The 23,297-nt window shown below is 38.3% G+C and overlaps 1 protein-coding gene across 1 annotated transcript in view; it reads right to left on the bottom strand.

Moving 5' to 3' along the window:
- Window positions 1–13,140: 13,140 nt before the first annotated feature.
- LOC126416620 (tetratricopeptide repeat protein 8) overlaps window positions 13,141–23,297 on the bottom strand; it is an 84,671-nt gene continuing 74,514 nt past the window's right edge. The window contains exons 7-8 of the mRNA XM_050084376.1: window positions 21,149–21,355; window positions 13,141–15,729 (exon numbers count right to left, since the gene is read on the bottom strand). Of these exons, the coding sequence (XP_049940333.1) occupies window positions 15,613–15,729; window positions 21,149–21,355 (324 nt within the window). The 3' untranslated portion in view covers window positions 13,141–15,612. The remainder of the gene's footprint in view (window positions 15,730–21,148; window positions 21,356–23,297) is intronic.

Consider the following 23,297-nt stretch of genomic DNA (forward strand, 5'->3'; position numbering starts at 1 on the left):
GATCTCATCCACACTGTTGGAGAGCTGGAATGACGTGGTTGTGCAAAAGACACTCATAGCACTAACCAGTGAAGGTACAGGTAACAAGACCGGAAGCAACTGTCACTTAAAAAAATATAGCCCTATGATAAATGATGTCATAAACATGACCTTTTCAAGATGAAGTGGTACTGGTTGATTTGAATGTGAATTTTCTGTTACCCATATTCAACAGTTCTGTGTATTGACATATCCTGTCAGATGTAAGTGGGCTTCGTCTGTCGACAAAATCTTCCACAGCCAATCATTGCACACTTCCATGAGAGCAAGAAATTCTAAGCAAAGATCTCGCTTGCTGGCAGGTCAACAGGAAGCAATTCGTGCACGTGGGTAATTTTGAATGGATAGCAAAGAAGGATGTTTTATAGGACTTATGCAGTGTGCACACAGTTATGTCCAATGTTCGGGCAATTCTTTGTGCACAACATTTTTGTTCACCACTGCTCATCTTCTCATGAAATTGCTGTGGCCACTGCTTCCAATGATGTCGAATAAATTCGTTTCGTCCCTTTACCAGGTTGCACACCAAAAGAACCCATCTTTTCAAATTTCCGAATCATTTACTCCAGACCCACGGCAGTCATCAGACCAAAGCCTTTTCCCAAACCGTTCAGTGGCCAGAACTTCAACAGAGCGACATGTGCACAGTCATCATTCTTGTAATACAGCTTTACAAGCAGAGCATGGTCCTGCATTGAGACAGTCGTGGCGAAAGTTGCAGACACAAAATGAGGAAAAGCTGCATACCCGGCGTGTTTATACCAACTTCAATGGGTCGTGCACATGACAGGTGTTTTCATTTACGTATTCTCACACATACAGCGCCATCTACTGATCAATTTTCACACTATTTTTTTTTTCTCCTTCTCCTTCTTCTTCTGCTATAGGTTTTCCCCGTTGTCTGATAATATTCCATTGCATTTTACTTCATTTTGACCAGTGGTGTTATTTCTATAGCATTTTGAAAGTTTATTTGTAATAACCCTGTATATAACCCCATCCATTCATCATTTCGCCCGCGCCGAGAATCGTGCATCAAGAGGATCTTAGCAGACAAGAGGAATTTGCATGGGCGAATGTCATAACCAGCTCTATGCACAAAGGTGATAATCAGAAATTTAGATGATGAATGTTGATCTTAATGTATTGAATACTGAAGGTCTGTTGATATTAGTGCCAGTTAAAGTTCACTCAGAATATGAGTACATTCAAATTGTTTTTCCATTACTCTTTCCAATTCTTTTAAACATTCAAGCAGCAATTATTAATCAGTTTCCATTATATATTGTATCTTATGGCTCCCTCCATATTCTGCCACTTTTCACTGGTGGCCATGTAAAGTGGAATATGAACAGACTTTTCAATTGTTGAGATAAATTATCCATTTTCTCGTTACAAGAAAATAATGAGACCTTTGTTGCATGTCTGTGAGATTGGAGACAATAAAAACTTGAAGGAGCAAATTAAAATTAAATTCTGCCTACAAATGAGACACACCAGGAATGCTGATTTCAGCAGTTAAGGTAGGAAACTGTTACGCTGTATGTTTATATGGCTGCACTTGGCGCCACCTCTCTTGCAGTAGATAATCCCTTTCCTTCCAATTAATATATCCTTTACGGAAAGCACATTTCTATAGAAAAGACAAAAAATTGTATAAAGTCCAAAATAAGTCTTCCAAATTCTACAAAATTGTTCTCAGAGAATTATCAGATTCACTAAAGAATACGCACATAAATCTACTTTAATTGAAAAGTACTGATACAAAATTTGATTTTTGGAAAAACAAAATTTTTCCATATTTTTGTTAAACACTGTTCACAATGGAGTCAAAGGAAATGGCCATTGTTGAAAACGCATTACAAAATGCATTATGCCAATATGTCAGGAATCCGAGCTTGGCAACAGTTGAAAGTAACGTGACAACTCGTGAACTAGCCGATGGCTACCAAAACAACCGGATTGGCATTCCACTATTAAAAAGAAGACACTGGTAATATAACTAATGTCACTTTTATGACGATCAATAAGACAATTTCTCAGTTCTCACCATGAAACATTTTTTTCAAATAGTGAAAGTGAAGTGCGTGAATGTGACAATTCCATTGATTAACTGCTCACGTCGTGTATGCAATAACATGAAACAGTTCATAAAAGCAATGTTATTACTAGCGAGACACACAATTTGACACAACTCGTGCAACTAATAATACAACAGGTTACACAGCACTTTACAAGACACTGGGAAAATATAGGACAGCAGTTTACACAGCAAAATCAAGCATTTAACGATTTCAAGAATAATATTAGTCAACTGTTCAGCGAGGTGAGAAAAACTACACACAATGAATTATCTGACGAACTATTTGGGAAGTTGACAGAGCTCAGTAAACAACTAAAACAAGGAATAATTACCGACAAGTTCCGTAATATAAACATGTTAACAGAAAAAGTAACCTCCATCGATTACAAGCAGGAACAACTTGCAGGCACGTTACAAAACCTTAGAGAAGCATATTCTCAAATTCAGGAGACTCAATCCATGTGGATGTGTACAATGCAGTCAGCAAGCTGCAAGATGTATGCAAAAACCTACCTACTGAAATACAAAAGTTGAGTCTGAGTAGATTGTTTAAATTTAGAATCAGAATTTGCCAAACAACAGAGAGAAGTTATGTGCAGATGTAAAGGAAATAACTGAAAAAGCTGAAGCCAGGATGCTGGATAAGGGCAGCACACTTGCTGAAAAGGTAGTGTCACAGTGAAAAAATTTATGTAGATACTGTAGAAGCAGCTCTAAAAGAGAAAGATCAACTTCTAGCTAAAATAGATTCAGGTTTAAATGAAGCAGAGGAAAGGTTATGAGGCATTGTTGCTAAAACTACTGACATTCCAAAACATATGACAGAAAACAAACCCACGCTTTTAGAGAAGTTAGATATCTTTACACTGGTTACCCACAATACGGGCCCCGTCGAAGGAAAATACCGAAGGTTGCACGATGCAACTATACTTTCCAGCAATTGGACCTCTTGAGCTATGCGGTATGCCACAAGTGTATGTAAACACGCCTGTTACTGACAGCACGGCATGTTTTTCAACACTACTTGCAGATGAGGGGTTACTTAGGCATCGATAATTTCCGATATTTACCTCTGAAGAAGAAAGCACACAGAGCATTTCGGAATGCTTTGTCTTGTACCTTGTACCTGGACCGAAGCCCAGAAAATTAGATTTGTTGTTGGATACACACAGGGTGATGTTCTGCTATAGGTTATGGACATGGCACAATGTTGCCATTACTATGAACAGTTTGAGAGAGCATTTTCTTGATAAGTATTGATCTGAGGCAGTACAAGAGAGGCTCAGACGTGAAGCATTCAACCCAATTCCATTCAATATCAATCGGAAGTTTAAGGGGCTATTTTGAAAAATATTTGAATAAAACCAGATACTGTGCGAACCCGGTATCTCAAGAAGTATTGAAAATTTTAAAGAGCTGTCTTACTGCCCACATTAGAGAAAAACATTACCATTCCAGAACACGATACGTAATACTTTCTTTATGTACTGGACTCAATAGATTTAATGTACACACATCACAAAAAGTTTCACTACACCTTGGTTCTGCAACCTGTACAGAAAATTGGAATAGTGATCAACATAAACATCATTTCCACCCTTTTTATTGCTCATGAAAACCACACATTGCATGTTGTACCACTATACAGCGAGACCTTCAGAGGTGGTGGTCCAGATTGCTGCACACACCGGTGTGCCTCTAATAACCAGTAGCACATCCTCTTGCATCGATGCATGCCTGTGTTCGTCGTCCCATGCTATCCACAAGTTCATCAAGGCAATGTTAGTCCAGATTATCACACTCCTCAACGGCGATTCGGCATAGATCCTTCAGAGTGGTTGATGGGCCACATTGTCTATAAACAGCCCTTTCAATACATCCCAGGCATGTTCAGTAGAGTTCATGTCTGGAGAACAATGCTGGACACTCTAGTTGAGCGGCGTCGTTATCCTGAAGGAAGTCATTCCAAAGATGTGCACGATGGGGGCAAGAATTGTCATCCATGAAGATGAATGCCCTGCCAATATGATTGCACTATCAGTCGGAGGAAGGCATTCACATATCATACAGCCATTATGCCACCTGCCATGAATACCAGCGGCATACGTCGGCCCCACATAATGCCACCCCAAAACATGTGGGAACCTTCACCTTGATGCACTCGCTGGACAGTGTGTGTAAGGTGTTCAGCCTGACCGGGTTGCCTCCAAACACGTCTCTGATGATTTTCTGGTTGAAGCCATACACGACACTCATCAGTGAAAGGAATGTGATGCCAATCCTGAGCGGTCCATTCGGTATGTTGTTGGGCCCATCTGTATCGCATTGCATAGTGTTGTGGTTGCAAAGATGGGACCTCGCCATGGACATTGGGAGTGAAGTTGCGCATCATGCAGTGTAGTGCACACAGGTTGAGTTGTAACGCCACATTCTGTGGCTGCACGAAAAGCATTATTCAACATGGTGACATTGCTGTCATGGGCCCTCCGAGCCAAAATATGTAGGTAGCAGTAATCCACTGCAGTAATAGCCCTTGGGTGGCCTGAGCGAGGGATGTCATCGACAGTTCCTGTCTCTCTGTATCTCCTCCATGTCTGAACAACATTACTTTGTTTCACTCCGAGATGCCTGGACATTTCCCTTGTTGAGAGCCCTTACTGGCGCAAAGCAATGCAGACATGATCAACCATGCCTAGATGGTCAATACCATGGTTTGAACTATAGACAACATGAGTCATGTACCTCCTTCCAGGTGGAATGACTGGAACTGACTGGCTGTTGGACCCCCCTCTGTCTAACAGGTGCTGCTCATGCATGGTTGTTTACATCTTTGGGCAGGTTTAGTGGCATCTCTGAACAGTCAAAGGGACAATATCCACAGTCAATGTCTATCTTCAGGGGTTCTGGGAACCGGGGTGCTGCAAAACTTTTTCTGATGTGTGTATTAAGAGAGACTAGTACAACCCAAGCCTGCTAATAGGCCGATAGTGCCACAGAGATTCGCGAACCAACAAAGTAAACAACAGATTCATAGTGCAACATGGATGGCAACCTTACCCCACACAGATCTATGATGATGGAAACGATAATCACAACGGCAATGGAGAAAGCCTTAAATTCAAAAGTGGATATAAAAGATCTGGGCAAAAATGTAGCAAAAAAAAACTATAACGGGCAAGTAGCATGCGGCCAGTCTGTACAATATGTATAGATAGAAGCTACTGGCAATAATCAGCTGATCGCTTGACAAACGCAAAACAATACCAGACAATCGAATAACCCAAAGATAGCACTATTCAGCCAGCAAAGTAATGTGGATATGCACAGGCAAAGAGAATTTCAGTCAAGAGCCTTACAGGATACTACTTGAGGTAATCAAGCACCAACAGTCCACATAGTGGAAGTTACGCCTAAGTCAGAGACCGATGCCACCGAAACACCAGAAAACTTGAACCGGTCATGGTAAGCCCCTGTTCTATGACCTTGGGGGAGAGTGGTCGACACCTGCTTTATCAGATATGATAATGGTAGTGACGTGAGAGATGTTCTGTATCAAGGTAATGAGGCAGAAAAACTTGACACACTACTACTAAAGCCAAAATATTTGACCTTGGTGTACCCATTGTGCTTGACACAGGTGCTACGACTAATTTGATATCACAGGGATTCTTTCAAGAACTGAAGAAATATAAGCGTATACCAACACTGCCCGTGCAAAATTGCAAGGTACAAACTGCCACTTGTCAGAAATCGAAACGAGTCAAGGTACAAGCTTTAATTCCTGTACAATTAGGACAGTTACCTGCATGATGTAATTTTTTTATAGTAGAGAAATTAATAGTTGATTGTTTAATCGGTAAGGACACACCAAGTACAAACTGACACAGGAAAAGGTCAATGTCACTTCACTGTAAATAACCAATTATTTGTAATAGAGCTAATCAGGGGAAGTACTAATGGACATAAAACTGAAGTTACTCATGACTTTGAAGTTAAATTGGTAAATCCCATAGTTATGTTTGTCACCACATATAATAACGACCAGTCGGCAGCAGAAGTAAATATCGACACAATAAGCACAAAGGTAAGTGAATCAAAATGATTGTCTCGGGAACAGCAAGCGGAACTTAGGAAACTAATACTTGTTTACATGTATTTGAAAAAAGATCAGAAATCATTGAGGATTTTATGTACAAAATTGAAGTATATCCTCATAAAACTTTTGTTTTACCTCGTACCTATACCGTGGACAAAGAGGGAAGCAGTAAGAAAAGAGATTGACAGGATGCTTTAATGGAACGTGAGTAAGCCAGATGGCACAGTGCGCTTGGTCCTTGACGCACGTGACATTAATAAGATTATTGCACCAGTCTGAACATGTCCAGACAATTTAGAGGAACAGCTTATGAAATACCATCTAATGCCAAATTTCTTACTATAATCAACCTCCGGTCTTCATATTGACAAATAAAACTGCATGAAGAAAGTCGGAAGTATACCGCCTTTGTACGTGGGGGCAGGAGCCTCGAATTTCAAGCATTACCATTTGGACTGAATGTAAGTGCAGTTGTATTTATCTCTGCATTTGACAGAGTGCTAGGGCCTAAACTTTTGTGTAAGATAAACAGTATATGTGGACAACCTTTTAGTCAATACACCCACTTGAGAAGAACATTTAAGATTACTTGAACAGGTATTGAGCCGCTTTTGCGAATATGGAACAACAGCAAATCTCAAGAAATCTAATTTCGGACAAGAAAAGGTAAAATTTTTAGGACACACAATCTCTTCAGAAGACATACAGCCCCGGATCTAAAAAAACTTGATGACATTAGGACCTACCCTGTTCCTCAAAACAAGAGACAATTAAATGCATACTTAGGCCTAATGTGATTTTTCAGGCATTTCATCCCTAACCAACAAATGAACAGTGATGCTTTACTCAATCTTCTCCAGAAAAACAGACCTTGGTTATGGGACAAGCAATATCAAACCAATTTCGAGAACATCAAGCAAGCCTTATTAAACTGTCATATTTTATCTCAACCAGGTATGGAGGAAGATTTCTGTTTATGTACCGACACATCTCACAGTCTGGGTGTGTGCCTTTTCCAAATGGTAGATGAAGAGGGAAATTTCATCCCTAAAGTAATTAGCTTAACCAGCTGCACCTGGGAAGGTTTGGCTGTAATTTGGTCAATTTGGTCCTTTAAAAAGTTTGAATATTCCGTTTGAGGTAAACACACAAAAGTGTACTGTGAACATCATTTTTGTTAACTTGTAAATTGCTACACCAATGGATAGCCAGGTAGTATATGTAACTTCAAGAATTTGATTTTGAAATAGTATACATAAAATGAAATCAAAACAGAATAGCTGATGATATTTCTCGACTACCACAAGGCTTAGAGGAGTTCAACGATCTGTAAAAGAGCAAAACTTACACATAATGGTGATGAAAAGTTAAAAAGCTTTTCCACTATTCACAAAGGTGTTTTGTTCCGAAGGAACCCTCCTGAACTAGAACAATGGCACGTGTGTTTGCCAGAGGAATTTGTGGATGATTTTATCTTATACACACACAATATTTGGGGCCATTATGGCACTGCAAAATGCACTGATAGAATAGGTAAATATTGTTATTTCCCCAACCTTAGATGAAGAGTACCACAGCTGGTAAGAAAGTGTATTGTTTGCCAAAAAGCAAAATATAACTACTCCAAACAGATAGAACTACATCCCATTGTGGCCAAGAAACCTCTAGAAAAGGTATCGTTAGATGTGGCTGGAACCTATCCCAGAGGTAAGGGGGGGAGCAAAATATATAGTAGGCCTGTATGATATTTTCACCAAATATGTGAAACTGTACGCTATACAGAAAGTTACAGCCAGTTCAATTATAAGACAAATTAAAGAGGATTATTTTGCAGGAGTAGGAAAACCAGAAGTCATGTTAACAGATAATGCTTCATATTTTGTTGGATGCAAATGGAAAGAGTTTTTAGATTGCAACCAAATCGAACACATTTTAGTAAAAGTAGCATAGATCAGTGTTCTCCAACACTGGAATGTTGTTATGCACCCTACTATTATCCACCAGCAAGGCAATTTTCTTACTCTTCATTGACATCTCTTTATCAAGCAAAAGCAGCCACTCACTAAAAAAGAGTAGACGCCATCCATGCTTTTTTGGTTTGCCTTGTAATTGACTGCAATAGAAGAAATCACATTTACGATATGACTGTAGCAAAACATTACAGTTGAATATGTACTGAATTAACTAATAAATTAAAGAAAGGTAAAATAAAATGTATGTACCCTCATACCTGGTAAGCTTCTTACATTTTTCAAGCACTGTGGGTTTGCTGATCGTGCGATTCCCAGTGGTGTCAATTTATAAGTACCTGACACATTGCTGCAGAGACAAACAGTTAGGCATACTTTACACTGCTTCCCTCCTTTACAAGTTTCTCCTGTAAAGGCCATCGTCTTCTCTGGCATCTGCATTGTACAAGTTTTCAGGACTGTATTTTTCCTAACAGTTTACACATGGTGTTTTTCCTCCAAAGTTACGCATCACCTAAGGTGCTGATTTTTCTTCTCCGGAAATCACTTTAAAAATGATCCCATGTCTGTCCTTAAATCTTTGCAACCATCTGTTGTTGTTGTGGTCTTCAGTCCTGAGACTGGTTTGATGCAGCTCTCCATGCTGCTCTATCCTGTGCAAGCTTCTTCATCTCCCAGTACCTACTGCAACCTACATCCTTCTGAATCTGCTTAGTGTATTCATCTCTTGGTCTCCCTCTACGATTTTTACCCTTCACGCTGCCCTCCAATACTAAATTGGTGATCCCTTGATGCCTCAAAACATGTCCTACCAACCGATCCCTTCTTCTAGTCAAGTTGTGCCACAAACTTCTCTTCTCCCCAATCCTATTCAATACCTCCTCATTAGTTACGTGATCTACCCACCTTATCTTCAGCATTCTTCTGTAGCACCACATTTCAAAAGCTTCTATTCTCTTCTTGTCCAAACTAGTTATCGTCCATGTTTCACTTCCATACATGGCTACACTCCATACAAATACCTTCAGAAATGACTTCCTGACACTCACTCAAATCTACACTCGATGTTAACAAATTTCTCTTCTTCAGAAATGTTTTCCTTGCCATTGCCAGTCTACATTTCATATCCTCTCTACTTCGACCATCATCAGTTATTTTACTCCCTAAATAGCAAAACTCCTTTACTACTTTAAGTGTCTCATTTCCTAATCTAATTCCCTCAGCATCACCCGATTTAATTTGACCACATTCCATAACCCTCGTTTTGCTTTTGTTGATGTTCATCTTATATCCTCCTTTCAAGACACTGTCCATTCCGTTCAACTGTTCTTCCAAGTCCTTTGCTGTCTCTGACAGAATTACAATGTCATCGGCGAACCTCAAAGTTTTTATTTCTTCTCCATGAATTTTAATACCTACTCCGAATTTATCTTTTGTTTCCTTTACTGCTTGCTCAATATACAGATTGAATAACATCGGGGAGAGGCTACAACCCTGTCTCACTCCTTTCCCAACCACTGCTTCCCTTTCATGCCCCTCGACTCTTAAACTGCCATCTGGTTTCTGTACAAATTGTAAATAGCCTTTCGCTCCCTGTATTTTACCCCTGCCACCTTCAGAATTTGAAAGAGAGTATTCCAGTTAACATTGTCAAAAGCTTTCTCTAAGTCTACAAATGCTAGAAACGTAGGTTTGCCTTTTCTTAATCTTTCTTCTAAGATAAGTTGTAAGGTTAGTATTGCCTCACGTGTTCCAACATTTCTACGGAATCCAAACTGATCTTCCCTGAGGTCCGCTTCTACCAGTTTTTCCATTCGTCTGTAAAGAATTCGCGTTAGTATTTTGCAGCCGTGACCTATTAAACTGATAGTTCGGTAATTTTCACATCTGTCCACAGTTGCTTTCTTTGGGATTGGAATTACTATATTCTTCTTGAAGTCTGAGGGTATTTCGCCTGTCTCGTACATCTTGCTCACCAGATGGTAGAGTTTTGTCATGACTGGCTCTCCCAAGGCCACCAGTAGTTCTAATGGAATGTTGTCTACTCTCGGGGCCTTGTTTCGACTCAGGTCTTTCAGTGCTCTGTCAAACTCTTCACGCAGTATCATATCTCCCATTTCATCTTCATCTACATCCTCTTCCATTTCCATAATATTGTCCTCAAGTACATCGCCCTTGTATAAACCCTCTATATACTCCTTCCACCTTTCTGCCTTCCCTTCTTTGCTTAGAACTGGGTTGCCATCTGAGCTCTTGATATTCATACAAGTGGTTCTCTTCTCTCCAAAGGTCTCTTTAATTTTCCTGTAGGCAGTATCTATCTTACCCCTAGTGAGACAAGCCTCTACATCCTTACATTTGTCCTCTAGCCATCCCTACTTAGCCATTTTGCACTTCCTGTCGATCTCATTTTTGAGACGTTTGTATTCATTTACTGCATTATTATATTTTTTCCTTTCATCAATTAAATTCAATATTTCTTCTGTTACCCAAGGATTTCTATTAGCCCTCGTCTTTTTACCCACTTGATCGTCTGCTGCCTTCACTACTTCATCCCTCAGAGCTACCCATTCTTCTTCTACTGTATTTCTTTCCCCCATTCCTGTCAATTGTTCCCTTACGCTCTCCCTGAAACTCTCTACAACCTCTGGTTCTTTCAGTTTACCCAGGCCCCATCTCATTAAATTCCCACCTTTTTTCAGTTTCTTCAGTTTCAATCTGCAGTTCATAACCAATAGATTGTGGTCAGAATCCACATCCGCCCCTGGAAATGTCTTACAATTTAAAACCTGGTTCCTAAATCTCTGTCTTACCATTATATAATCTATCTGATACCTTTTAGTATCTCCAGGATTCTTCCAGGTATACAACCTTCTTTTATGATTCTTGAACCAAGTGTTAGCTATGATTAAGTTATGCTCTGTGCAAAATTCTACAAGGCGGCTTCCTCTTTCATTTCTTCCCCCCAATCCATATTCACCTACTATGTTTCCTTCTCTCCCTTTTCCTACTGACGAATTCCAGTCACCCATGACTATTAAATTTTCGTCTCCCTTCACTACCTGAATAATTTCTTTTATCTCGTCATACATTTCATCAATTTCCTCATCATCTGCAGAGCTAGTTGGCATATAAACTTGTACTACTGTAGTAGGCATGGGCTTTGTGTCTATCTTGGCCACAATAATGCGTTCACTATGCTGTTTGTAGTAGCTAACCCGCACTCCTATTTTTTTATTCATTATTAAACCTACCCCTGCATTACCTCTATTTGATTTTGTATTTATAACCCTGTAATCACCTGACCAAAAGTCTTGTTCCTCCTGCCACCGAACTTCACTAATTCCCACTATGTCTAACTTTAACCTATCCATTTCCCTTTTTAAATTTTCTAACCTACCTGCCCGATTAAGGGATCTGACATTCCACGCTCCGATCCGTAGAACGCCAGTTTTCTTTCTCCTGATAACGACGTCCTCTTGAGTAGTCCCCGCCCGGAGATCCGAATGGGGGACTATTTTACCTCCGGAATATTTTACCCGAGAGGACGCCATCATCATTTAATCATACAGTAAAGCTGCATGTCCTCGGGAAAAATTACAGCTGTAGTTTCCCCTTGCTTTCAGCCGTTCGCAGTACCAGCACAGCAAGGTCGTTTTGGTTAATGTTACAAGGCCAGATCAGTCAATCATCCAGACCGTTGCCCCTGCAACTACTGAAAAGGCTGCTGCCCCTCTTCAGGAACCACATGTTTGTCTGGCCTCTCAACAGGTACCCCTCCGTTGTAGTTGCACCTACGGTACGGCCATCTGTATCGCTGAGGCACGCAAGCCTCCCCACCAACGGCAAGGTCCATGGTTCATGGGGGGGACCATCTGTTACTTACCTTAAAATTAGAATAGCCCAGCAACTTAGCGAAAATCTAAGGCTTTTTGGCATTTCAACGGACCATTAATTGGTACATTGTGTACGTATCTCATTAAACCACCGCAGTGTAGCACTGTCTGCATCATCAGCAGCAGCCGTCTTCATTCTTTTTCTTGAAGGGTTAAATTTGCGACCTACAAAACTATCTTCAATTTCTTTGTTTTTTAAGGAATATAGCTAACATTGATTGTGCAAGTCCATACTTCCTCGCCACATCTACTTGTGTCATTCCATTATTAATGCCTTTGAAAACATCTATTTTTCTCTCCAACCTTATTTGTTTCAGAGTTACAGCCATTGTACAAATCTTAGCGGAGTCCAAAGCGTTTACATCAACTAAAAATCATGGAGATAAGCTGCGTGTGAGCCTAGAAAAACACTTCTGTCTGCTACTGAAGCTCAACAATGGGCAAATTAAATACTCGTTCAAACAAAGGAGCTCTTTGACGTTTGTCGCTCAGTACAGCTCACCCGTGGCTGTAAGCTACTCTCTTTACCGCTAGAATAAATACGGTACTGTAGTATGTACCGAATCTTCTGGAAATAAAGCGCCAAAAGTCTAGTAGCTAAATAAACAATACTTACCACTATAGTGAGCTTCTTATAAGTAGGAAATAGTAAATTCCTCAAAATTTTGTCTTTGTTATAACAGGGTAATTAACATAGTACATATAGGAAATCAGCTGGGGCCATATAAAATTATCGCTGTACCCGGTAATCATTATACGGAGGTTTGACTGTACCATATTTAAGAAAGGAGGTCGGAGGTCATACAATATGTCCAAGAAATGTATGCTTTTTTTATATATATATAAGAAAAAAAACACCAAAGTGGAAACTAATTTTACGATCCAAGAAGAACAACATGGTTTCACAGTTCATAGATCATGTACAGACCATTTTTTTGTATTATAACAGATTTTGGAAAAATATAGGGAAAAATTGAAAAGCAATGCATTAATTTTAGGAATGACATATGACATCTTTCTACAAAAACTGCTTTGGAAAGCATTACATATGGCAGACACATAGGGTCCCTTTATTAAAATAGTAAAAGATATGTGCAAAGGTAATATATGCCAAATAATAATTGGTAATATAATTTCACAGAAATTTAGTACAACCAAAAGTTTGCTACAAGACTGGCCAATGTCACAACTGCTATTCAAAATACAGTATAACCCCACTTTTACGCTCCCAGAATTAACATTTTCTGACTATTTATGATATTTTTTATTGCTACTGTCAAATTTCATATGTCCACAACGTTAATTTGCACCCAATTTTGCATTAACATATTCATAATTTTCCCGCGATTTACGCTTTATGAGAGAATGTTTGCGGGCAAGAAACTGGCATAAAATGACACTGGTATGATGTTGACCATCAATTAGTGTTTACATATGGTACCTGGTTCAGTTCCTTGACACCAGGGAACTCTACTCAGCGGATCTGAACCAGTGAACAGGTAAATGTTGGAACAATTCACGTCATATCTCCTGCCTCTGCCAAGCCCTACTTGGCATAGTTCCTGATGGAAGTAACGAGGTTAGTTCGAATAAGGATAACATGACCAATCAATCATTTCCAAACTGTCTCTACTGCGCATGTGCAGCTTCATGATTGTTGTGCTCTTCGCAACACCTTCATTGAACCACATTTTGTGCATTTCATCATTTGGCCACTTGTTGTTGTAGTTAATGCCTTTGCTCAATTTGCATTTTTAACACAGCACCAATTACATACTTCTTCATGATTAAGAAGACGTGTTCCAAGACTTTATTGTTATCATGTGCAGTAGTTATGTATGTATCTTTTGTGATGTTTCACAAACAAAGAAAATGAATAAGTGTGTGTGTGTGTGTGTGTGTGTGTGTGTGTGTGTGTGTGTTGTTGTTGTTGTTTTCTACATAACTGAGGAGGCACAGTACCTGATCATCTCAAAAAGACGACTACAGTGCAAGAAACGCAGAACAACACTTACGCAGACTCCACACAAAAAACATATGTAAATATTTGCACTTGACAACAAGAAAAAAATTCTCGAAATGCCTCCTGCTAAGCATGAAAAAATACGTAATTGGTGCTGTGTTATTCTTTTAAATAATGAATAACAGCTGCAGGCTTTCCAAAACATCAAATAAGACTTATGAAATTCAGTCAGACGTTTCTACTTCTCAGACAGTTACCAGCTGCAATAACTTTATTAGATAATAAACAAGTCCCTGACAAGTATTTTGATGCCTGCTACATACATATATCATACATTAAATGCAAAAGGGGATTCTATAAGTAACTTTTGCCACTCAAAATGTTATTTCCCACATTTTACATTTTCCTGCATTTTATACCATTTTTTTAAAGTCCCTTGAAAAGTGTAAAAATGGGGTTTCACTGTATGTAGATAGAGTCTCAGGAAACAATCTCATAAACACATGAGAATGGGATTATAAATTGCAGGTGAAACATACCTGTAGCACTATTTACTCTTTTGCTGGTGACCCAAGTCATCACAGCACAAGACAGAGCAATAACACATAAAAACTAGAGCCTGCACATAAATAAAAAAAAATCTAATGATCTGGATGAACAGTAATATTTTAATTGTATTTATAAATTAATAATTTTAACTGTCATATATAGGGCACATATCAAGGTTACAATGATAAGATAGTTACTCATTTGCTTCCATATGACACTTCATTTGCAGTATTGTGAATCATTAAAAACTTGCATCCTGTTGCGTAGCTAATTCCCTCTGGCCTTGCAAGCTAGAACTCATCTAACAATACATATAAATTATAATATCACCACAAATGGGTGTTTTATTTATCAAAATAGTTTAGTTCTGGATCCTAATTAGCACTGCAAAGCAGATGTGATAGGTATAACTTCTGTGAGCATGCAGCCATAATACCTATATTTAGAAAGAAACATGAGCATGGAATATGCAGATGTATCATGAAATATATTTATCACACTGAATTAAACCAAGGTTTTTGACTAGACGAAAGCACAACATGACAGCAAAATTTTAAAAAATTGATTTGAACATGATAGTGCTTTACAAGGCTGGATGTGCTACCCCCTTGCCTTCCTTGGCCTTTAAACAGACTTATGCAGCCAGTTATATGGGGTCTTACAATTTAATGTGGCCCAAGAACCATGGTGCAACTTTACAGGTGAAAGAAGCTGTAAGTGACAGAAAAAAGACGTGAATTTTAAAATGTTCCCTGTGAATTGAATGTTAAAAGACATTTTCTATACTCCACAATATTTCGACTGTACATTTGCAGTCTTTGATGGTTCACATGAGGATTACTGACAGGTTTCCAGTCAAAATAGCATGAAGTGTAGTGAACATCACCTGGCTGCAGGCCTGCAATTTCCGTGAACAGAAAATATTGTTTGCCTGAGTGAGGATTGAACCTTGCACCTCCGAATAAAGTCGAACACTCACTCACTGAGCCACTATACAAAACGTAATTTCATAAAATTTAAATAAACGCAAAATGCCGCTGAAGTGAGTTTAGTAGTTCTTGGGAGCCTGTGTGGCAAGGATATGCTTCAAGAGCTTTCTGTATAACAATGTAGCTAGTTTGCAGATCACCCATCTGAAACAAAACAATACAAATATTTTAATGCTTCTCCCTCTCGCAAGCTATGGAGTCATGGTTTCATAGTAGACACCTCCTGTGCCGTACCAGTTATTTGTACTTTTCAGTTAATTATCTGAAATAGTGTATTCTGTTTCTTCTCTCCAACATTTTAGGGATACTAAAAACTTGTGAAAACACTGGATCTACTGCACTAAGCACATCAGACAAAAAAATTAGTCACCTTCCCAGGAGACATTGTGCTAATAACACGTAACTCTGCCTCTAAGCCTGATTATACCTCTTTTTGGTGAGGATGGAAGTTCATAAGTTTCTACACGTATGCATATCCATATTCATTAATGATTATTTCCTGTACAGCTACCAAATTATGGAGCTGTTAATTGCTACATTTCACCCAATATTTCAAATAGTCCCAGACAGTTGCTATAGAATTAAGAGTGGGTGTTTTAGTGTGCCAGTCAAGTTTCAATAGGGTGCCCAAGTTTTTGTCAAATCAGAAATGTATGCTTGCAGCCCTGTGACAAAGACTGATATCTTGGAAGGCGGAAAAATGCTCATCATGACAACAAAGGAAAAGGATAACACTTGTTCACAGAGAATGTTGAAGTAAACATGAACCAGCATGTCCACAGTGATCTTAACGAGTGGGTCCAAGTCATGGTATGAAAAACATTCATAAAAACATTACAGAACCATGTTTGGTCTAAACTACACCCTTCACACACTGTGGGTTAAATGCCTTATCAAGCTGTTGGTGCACCTGACACCTTGTGCCATTTGAAAAGAGGCCAAATTGAGGCTCATCAGACAACACTTCCAACCAGGTACTGCCTTGTTTCTGTGTTGTTTGCCTCACTGAAGCCGTGCAGTTTTATGCGCGGCTGTGAGCAATGGCCTTTTGTGAGGTAAATGATGCTGAGTGTCTTCCATCTTACAGTTCTGGTTACGTACAACTAAATGGCTCATACACAACACATCACTGTCACTGCTCACATCAGTGGTGGAGGATTATACAGTTGCCTGCAACTAGATTTACAGCACTCCGAAGTTGCCAGTGTGCTATTTTAATGCAGGTAAGAATATTTTGGCTGGTGAACTTATTTTATAACTACAAGTGCAATGTAGATTATGGGATCTTCCCATAAAATTCTTTTCTAGCAATGAAACTTTAAGTTTCTACACATACCATACAGTGGAACAGTAAATTAAGAGAAATGAGGAGAGGAACTACTCTTGCAGTTGATTGATGTACCATGTGTCAGTCGGCTACATGAGAGTGGTTACCTTCATTCAGTTTTATTTATTGTTTCCAAATTTGAATTTCTGTTACTGTAATGCTACAATACGCCATGTCTTGCTACTATTTGTATGAAATTCTTAACAGTATCATCTGAAACAACTGCCATGTTATATAATCTACAATATCTGCATCTGCTTCCAAAGTCATTAATTCACACACACACACACACACACACACACACACACACACACACACACACACACACACACACACAAAGTGATGCTCTTACATTCCATTCAAATTCTAGGCTATTAATTATACTTTTAACATTATATTACAATCTGGAAAGATACTCCATATGAAGCATTACAAGCTACAAATGTAGGGACCTAAGACATATTAAAGGACACAGAACTATGCAACAAAAGAGTATTACAAGAAGTCTAAAACTGAACTGTTTTGACCTGTTGTTATTTTCAGAACATTGTCAAAGTTGTTTTCTTTTTCCTTGAACAACCCAAAATAATTCTTCTTCCTTCCTGCAAACAAGGGTGGGTAAAAAAGTCATCTTCCAGAACTAATGCGAGCACAGCTCCATCTTCCTTGATGTCGGCTAACGTCCCATCTTCCTTTGGGTCTATAAAAGTGTGCTTGCTCCATCAGATGGTGTTACATCATCTGTTGTTAATGCTTTTGATAGTTGAGTACTTTATCAATAATTTCACTAATATTAAAGTTCCCTATGCATAAAGCCCCTCCTAATATTATCTCATAAAATTACTTTCTTGGTATATAATAAAAATCTAACATATAATGTTTCCATTCTTCTATTATCTTGTTGCCAAAATGCCCATGTCTCACTTCTCTAATACAGACCTAATTTAGAGATGTTACGCTTACTGTCTTTCATCGTATGTTTTTCAAAGTGCTTATTATGACATTTACTCATCTCCATTAATAGGGAGTATGGGAAACATACTGGACAGGATCTTAAAATAATGATTGCTGTATACTGTTATTTCTAAACCAGCTATGTTTTATATAATGCCAAGCCCTTGTCACAATCACATAAAGTGGCAACCGCAGAAAGTAGGGACTGCCTGAAGGCGTGTAATGAAAGTGAGGCTGAGGGCCCTACAGGAACCTGTAAAATTACAGCAGGTCTCTGGTGAATATCTTGACAGCAGCAACAATGGACAAGATGGTTTTCTGTGCTGTGGAGTTGATGGAGGAAGCATTCTAACCACTGCTGTGTGTGGAAGAGGGACCTTTACACACCAAGGGAGATGACAGAAAATCAGGCATGTCAGGAGACCTCCACATATCACACCAATTATACAATTTCTCAGCAAGACATTAGTAACCTTCTATGGAGACACACAAACAGACTCATCAAACTAAGGAAATGGCTACACTGACATCAAAAAATAATAATAAATAAAAAGTTTTACTTTTCATTCACTGTTAACTAATTTATTTAGTGCAAACATATGCACAAAAAAAATTTCACACTAGCGACAGATGCCCAAGCAATATCACTGATACTGACTCTTTAAAATATCTTAGTGTAACCAACTGTCACATTTTCAATTATGCAAATGAATATGTCAAGCAAGTTATTTACCAATCAAGTCTGGCTGTATGGCATTAATATGCCTTCCAGAGGACACAGTTTTAACCCAGTTTGCTAAAATGACATTAAATTCCAGTATTGGTTACAAGTTTTTGGTACTGGTGATACTAATTGACTTTGCTTACAGTCACAGTTTGTGAGAGATTTAGACTGTTGTGAGAAATTTTAGTTCCAAAATAAAAATTTTCTGAAATTTTTCTTTCTGCTTTGGTATGCTGGACCAAGCTGTGGTTATGAGTTAGTTTCCATTTACCTCCAGGGAATATCTTTTAGGCAAAAACCAAACATTTCTTGGATCTCGAGTAAAGTCTTCTACACATTCAATCCCAAGAATCAGAAGAGGACTGTGAATCCCAATCTGGAATGAAAACCTCAAAACTGGAGTTCTGAGCTTAACTGTGACAGTGCAACAATTGATGGAAATGTGTTATTCTGGATGCACATGGTAATCCTGGAAAAATCTTTCTGTTGTGATGACAGGTGGGTGCTTCACAACTATGGTCTCAGTGACCTGACCCTCCTTTCCAATCTTCCCCAACCATTCATTCTTTCCCACCTGAGAAAGAATGTATACAGTTCTGAAAGTTACGGACAGTATTTTCCATTTTTAAGTGTTATTGGCTATACCAAATGTTTACCTCCTGAAGGTTAGTGGTGGTTCGCCAACTGACCACCGCCTAATTTAATAGATTTTTCACTTTAATTTTCTCACTGATACAACTACCATTAACTTTTGCCCACAATTGTGACTATTATTGTCTGTTGTAAGTATGTTTGCATTATTATTTGACTGTAGCTTCATTCTGAAGATTCTTTATCGACATGAAAGAAGTTTACCATTACCCACATAAACAACATTCATTTAGGGCTTAGGTGGGCAACAAGTGGCCCGTGGCTGGATTCGGCATGCGATCGGTTTCAGTCCGGCCTATGGAAGAAATAATGGAAAGGGGGGGGGGGGGGGGGCATATTCAGAAATTCGCAAAGCAATTTTTTAAGACAGCTATTGCTGTAAAATGTCATAAATCAAGAAATATACATGCCACATAAGCAAATATAAAGGTCTGAATAAGGGATGATGTACCCTCAAAAACACGTGTTTTGAGGCATGATTTGATAACATGGCATGTCAGGAAAAGGGTGCCATTTACATCGGTGTGTTACCCCATAAAAATTAATGTCATCGTCGCTACTGCTTTGACTTCACAGGCTAGGGGTGCTGCTACTGCATCACATGACGATGTAGCCCATGACCTTAAGAAAGTATTTGAATCGGACCCGTGGTCCACCAAAGGTTGCCCATGTCTGATTTTTTAGGTGATGTTTCTTTTCCACTATTGTTTTCTGTATAACTTAATTTAGTTGCAGGGTTGAAGGTATTTCTTATTGTTTTCATTGTTGACTGTATAGTTGTGTTTTCATACTTTTTACAACTCCCACACTCAGCCCCTGAATACCGTGTGATTGTGGCTAGTTGCTGGGTTTTCCTTTGCCAGTGGTGTCATTTGAACATGATATGGAAGGGATGAGGTCAGCATAACATGCTCCCTGCTGTTATTAGCTTTACATTACTGCTTATCATTTAAGAAGCTCCTCAGTTGGGACCATGAAGCTGAGTGCACTTCATTCCCATCCTCCCACCAGAAAGCCTGTGGCAGTCATGGGAATTAAATTTGGGTCATCAACATTGCAGTCAGAAGCTCTCACTGCTCAGCTACAGAGACATTTTTTGTATACATTTTCTGCAAATTTTGAATGGCTTGACTGATTATTTAATGCTGCTGTGTATTACTTACATCCAGTGTCATAAATTTATCCTTGTTTGTTCTAAGTAGTATTTTCAACATCACATATTGCATTGTAGCTGGCAATGCCCAATTTCTAATAGCTGACTTAATTTATTTTAAGTTTAGGAAAATGCATATTGAATCACATGAAGGATAATACATATTTAGGTGTTTCACCTTAAATCCTTTATTCAATGGCTCTTTGGTTATAATGGAATGTTACTGTCAAATGCTTTTACTTTTATGGACAGAAAGGTCTCTATCATGATTATGGATGGGCTATTTAATCTTATCTGGTGGAGGTGGGAGGGGGCAGGTGCATTTTAGACACTAAAAACAAATGAGAGAAGATATTTCTTGATAATTAGATACAAAATAGATCTAAATGGAATGATGTACACAATCTTTCATCCAACATCAGTTTGACTGATGATGCACAGCCACATTAGAGCCACTGTTGCTGCCAGAGGTGACCGAATTTCACACCCTTTGCACCTCAAAATCACCTACAAATTTAATATTGTATTCTTGCTCCTGTATCATATATGTACATTATTTATTATCCTTCCTGAGAATGTAATTTTAATGGTCAGCATAGAACATCTAAAAATTTGGAATTTCAGCTGTATTTTTGTACAAGGACTAGGGGTAGGATATTCATTTGTCTTCTCTTTACACATATTTTTTTCACTATTTACTGTGATGTGTATGAAAGGTGCGAAAAAGTCTGTTGCAAGAAAAATTCATTTTTACCTTCTCTGCTAGAGAGGCATGGTTGTAATGAGGTTCAAACAGATATGGTGCAAGGCAGCCAGCAGCCTGGAAGAATGCTCGAGCTTGCTCATAATGACCCCGCCTGAGTTCCAGTACACCCAGGTTGTTGTAAGCAGGTGCATGGTTACTGTCTGCACTCAGAGATAGTCTAAGGCACTGAGAAGCCAGCCCACAGTCTCCGACTCCCTACATGAACAGGAAAACCAATAAAATATGCAGAAAACATGAAACACCTCAAACATAGAAAATACTATGAAAATCCTATGTAAACTAGTCTTTGAAATATACAATCAACCAATGATAAAAAATAAAGAGAAATAAATACAATCAACAATAAATAACTGAATGAAAATGTATGTAAGCATGAGACAATGAATTTGTTAATGTTGATTCAGCTTTCCAGCTTATGTTGCTGTACCTACTATGTCACGAGATGTGGACTGAATGCTGATAAAGCCTTCAGCTCTCTGCTCAATGTGAGACTGCTATAGTACAGAAATCAACAGGTCCGTACACTTCATAAAACAAAGAAACTGCATGCCTATAGATAAATGTTTTCTAAACAAAAAAGGTCTGAGTTTGTCAAACAAATAGCAGATAAAACATGGGAATCAGTATACACAGACGTAGATGCAAATGAAAAATTCAAAAATTTCATGACACTGTTCAAACGTAAATCTGATGAGATTTTTCCAAAAAGTATAACATCCATTATCAACTGTGGAACAAAATAAATGGGTGACAAAAGGTACCAAAAAATCATTCCAAACATTGAAGTACCTCAATTCAATTAAAAGCAGTCAAATTAATCCACCTTTCTCGCACTGTTATAAAAAGTTACCAAACATACAGGAAAGTGTTGCTCACAACAAAGAGGGCTCGTAATTCCAGACTCTACAGCATGCTACACCCTCCGAATTCTTACACTGGTAAGTGATATTTCTCGTATCATATCAATATATTTTGCTTATGTTCATTCTGTTATTAGTTATGGCATAATGTTTTGGGGAACAAATAGAATAAATATTCAAGCTGTACTGAGACTGCAGAAAAACAGCAAGCCTGCAACATGCCTCACTGCCTCAACCTTTTTAAAATGCTGTAAATCTTAATTGTCCCTTGTGAATATATTTTTCACAGTGTACGTAAAAATATAAAATAAATAAATTTGACTACTATGTTAAAAATTGTTTAGTACATGATTATGAAACTAGAAACAGTGTTATATGCATCTGAATGGAAAAAATAACGTAACACGGCAGAGTTTATTGTACAATATCATCAAGTTATATAATAAATTACCACAATATATAATTAATTTCCTACACAATAACTGATAATAATTTTTCTTTCAATCTAATTTAATTTTTTTAATCATATATAAAGAAAATGCATTATCAATTACAGCATAAGAAATTAATTTATGTTGTTAATTTTTTACTGTTTAATGTAAATTGTTTCACAGTTTAATAAAGAAATCAATCAGCCACTGCCACTGTTAATGCCTTTTTGTTCATTGTGTTATATGACAATGCCTGCATATGTCTACACTTACAGCCTGCTCTGTGTACTGTTAATTGTCCACTTATGTAGTCAGCAGACTGGTGGCCCTACTACACACAAGCTGCTATCCTCTCATCTGAAGATACAAACAATCTTTGAATAGCCAGTACACTGGTTTAATTATTGACATTTTGTACCATGCTTGTCTCCCTGCAACATGTGCACTTTGTAACATGTACAACAATTTCCAATTTAATGAATCTCCTTCTGGACTATGGCTACGTTACTGACTGGGCACATTGATAGACTATGACAATACACACATATGTAATGCTGCTTATGAAGTATCAATATTTTCAATCATGCTGCTGACAATGGCACAATGATTGATACTAGCTGCACAAGACTTTAAAACATTTATATTGCGCAACTTCAGCCAGTAGTCCTATTATTATACGAGGAATGACCTTCATTCAATATTAAATTTCAGTGTGCCTGTTGTAGTTTCCCCATCACAGATCCACCTAAAGGAGGTGCTCTGGCATAAGTTCAACTGTGAGAGTGTAGAAGACATGATATGTCATTGAAAATTATCCACACTGATGGTGCAAGTTCAGCAAATAGT

Source organism: Schistocerca serialis, chromosome 8 (assembly GCF_023864345.2).
Source record: "Schistocerca serialis cubense isolate TAMUIC-IGC-003099 chromosome 8, iqSchSeri2.2, whole genome shotgun sequence".
NCBI lineage: Eukaryota > Metazoa > Arthropoda > Insecta > Orthoptera > Acrididae > Schistocerca > Schistocerca serialis.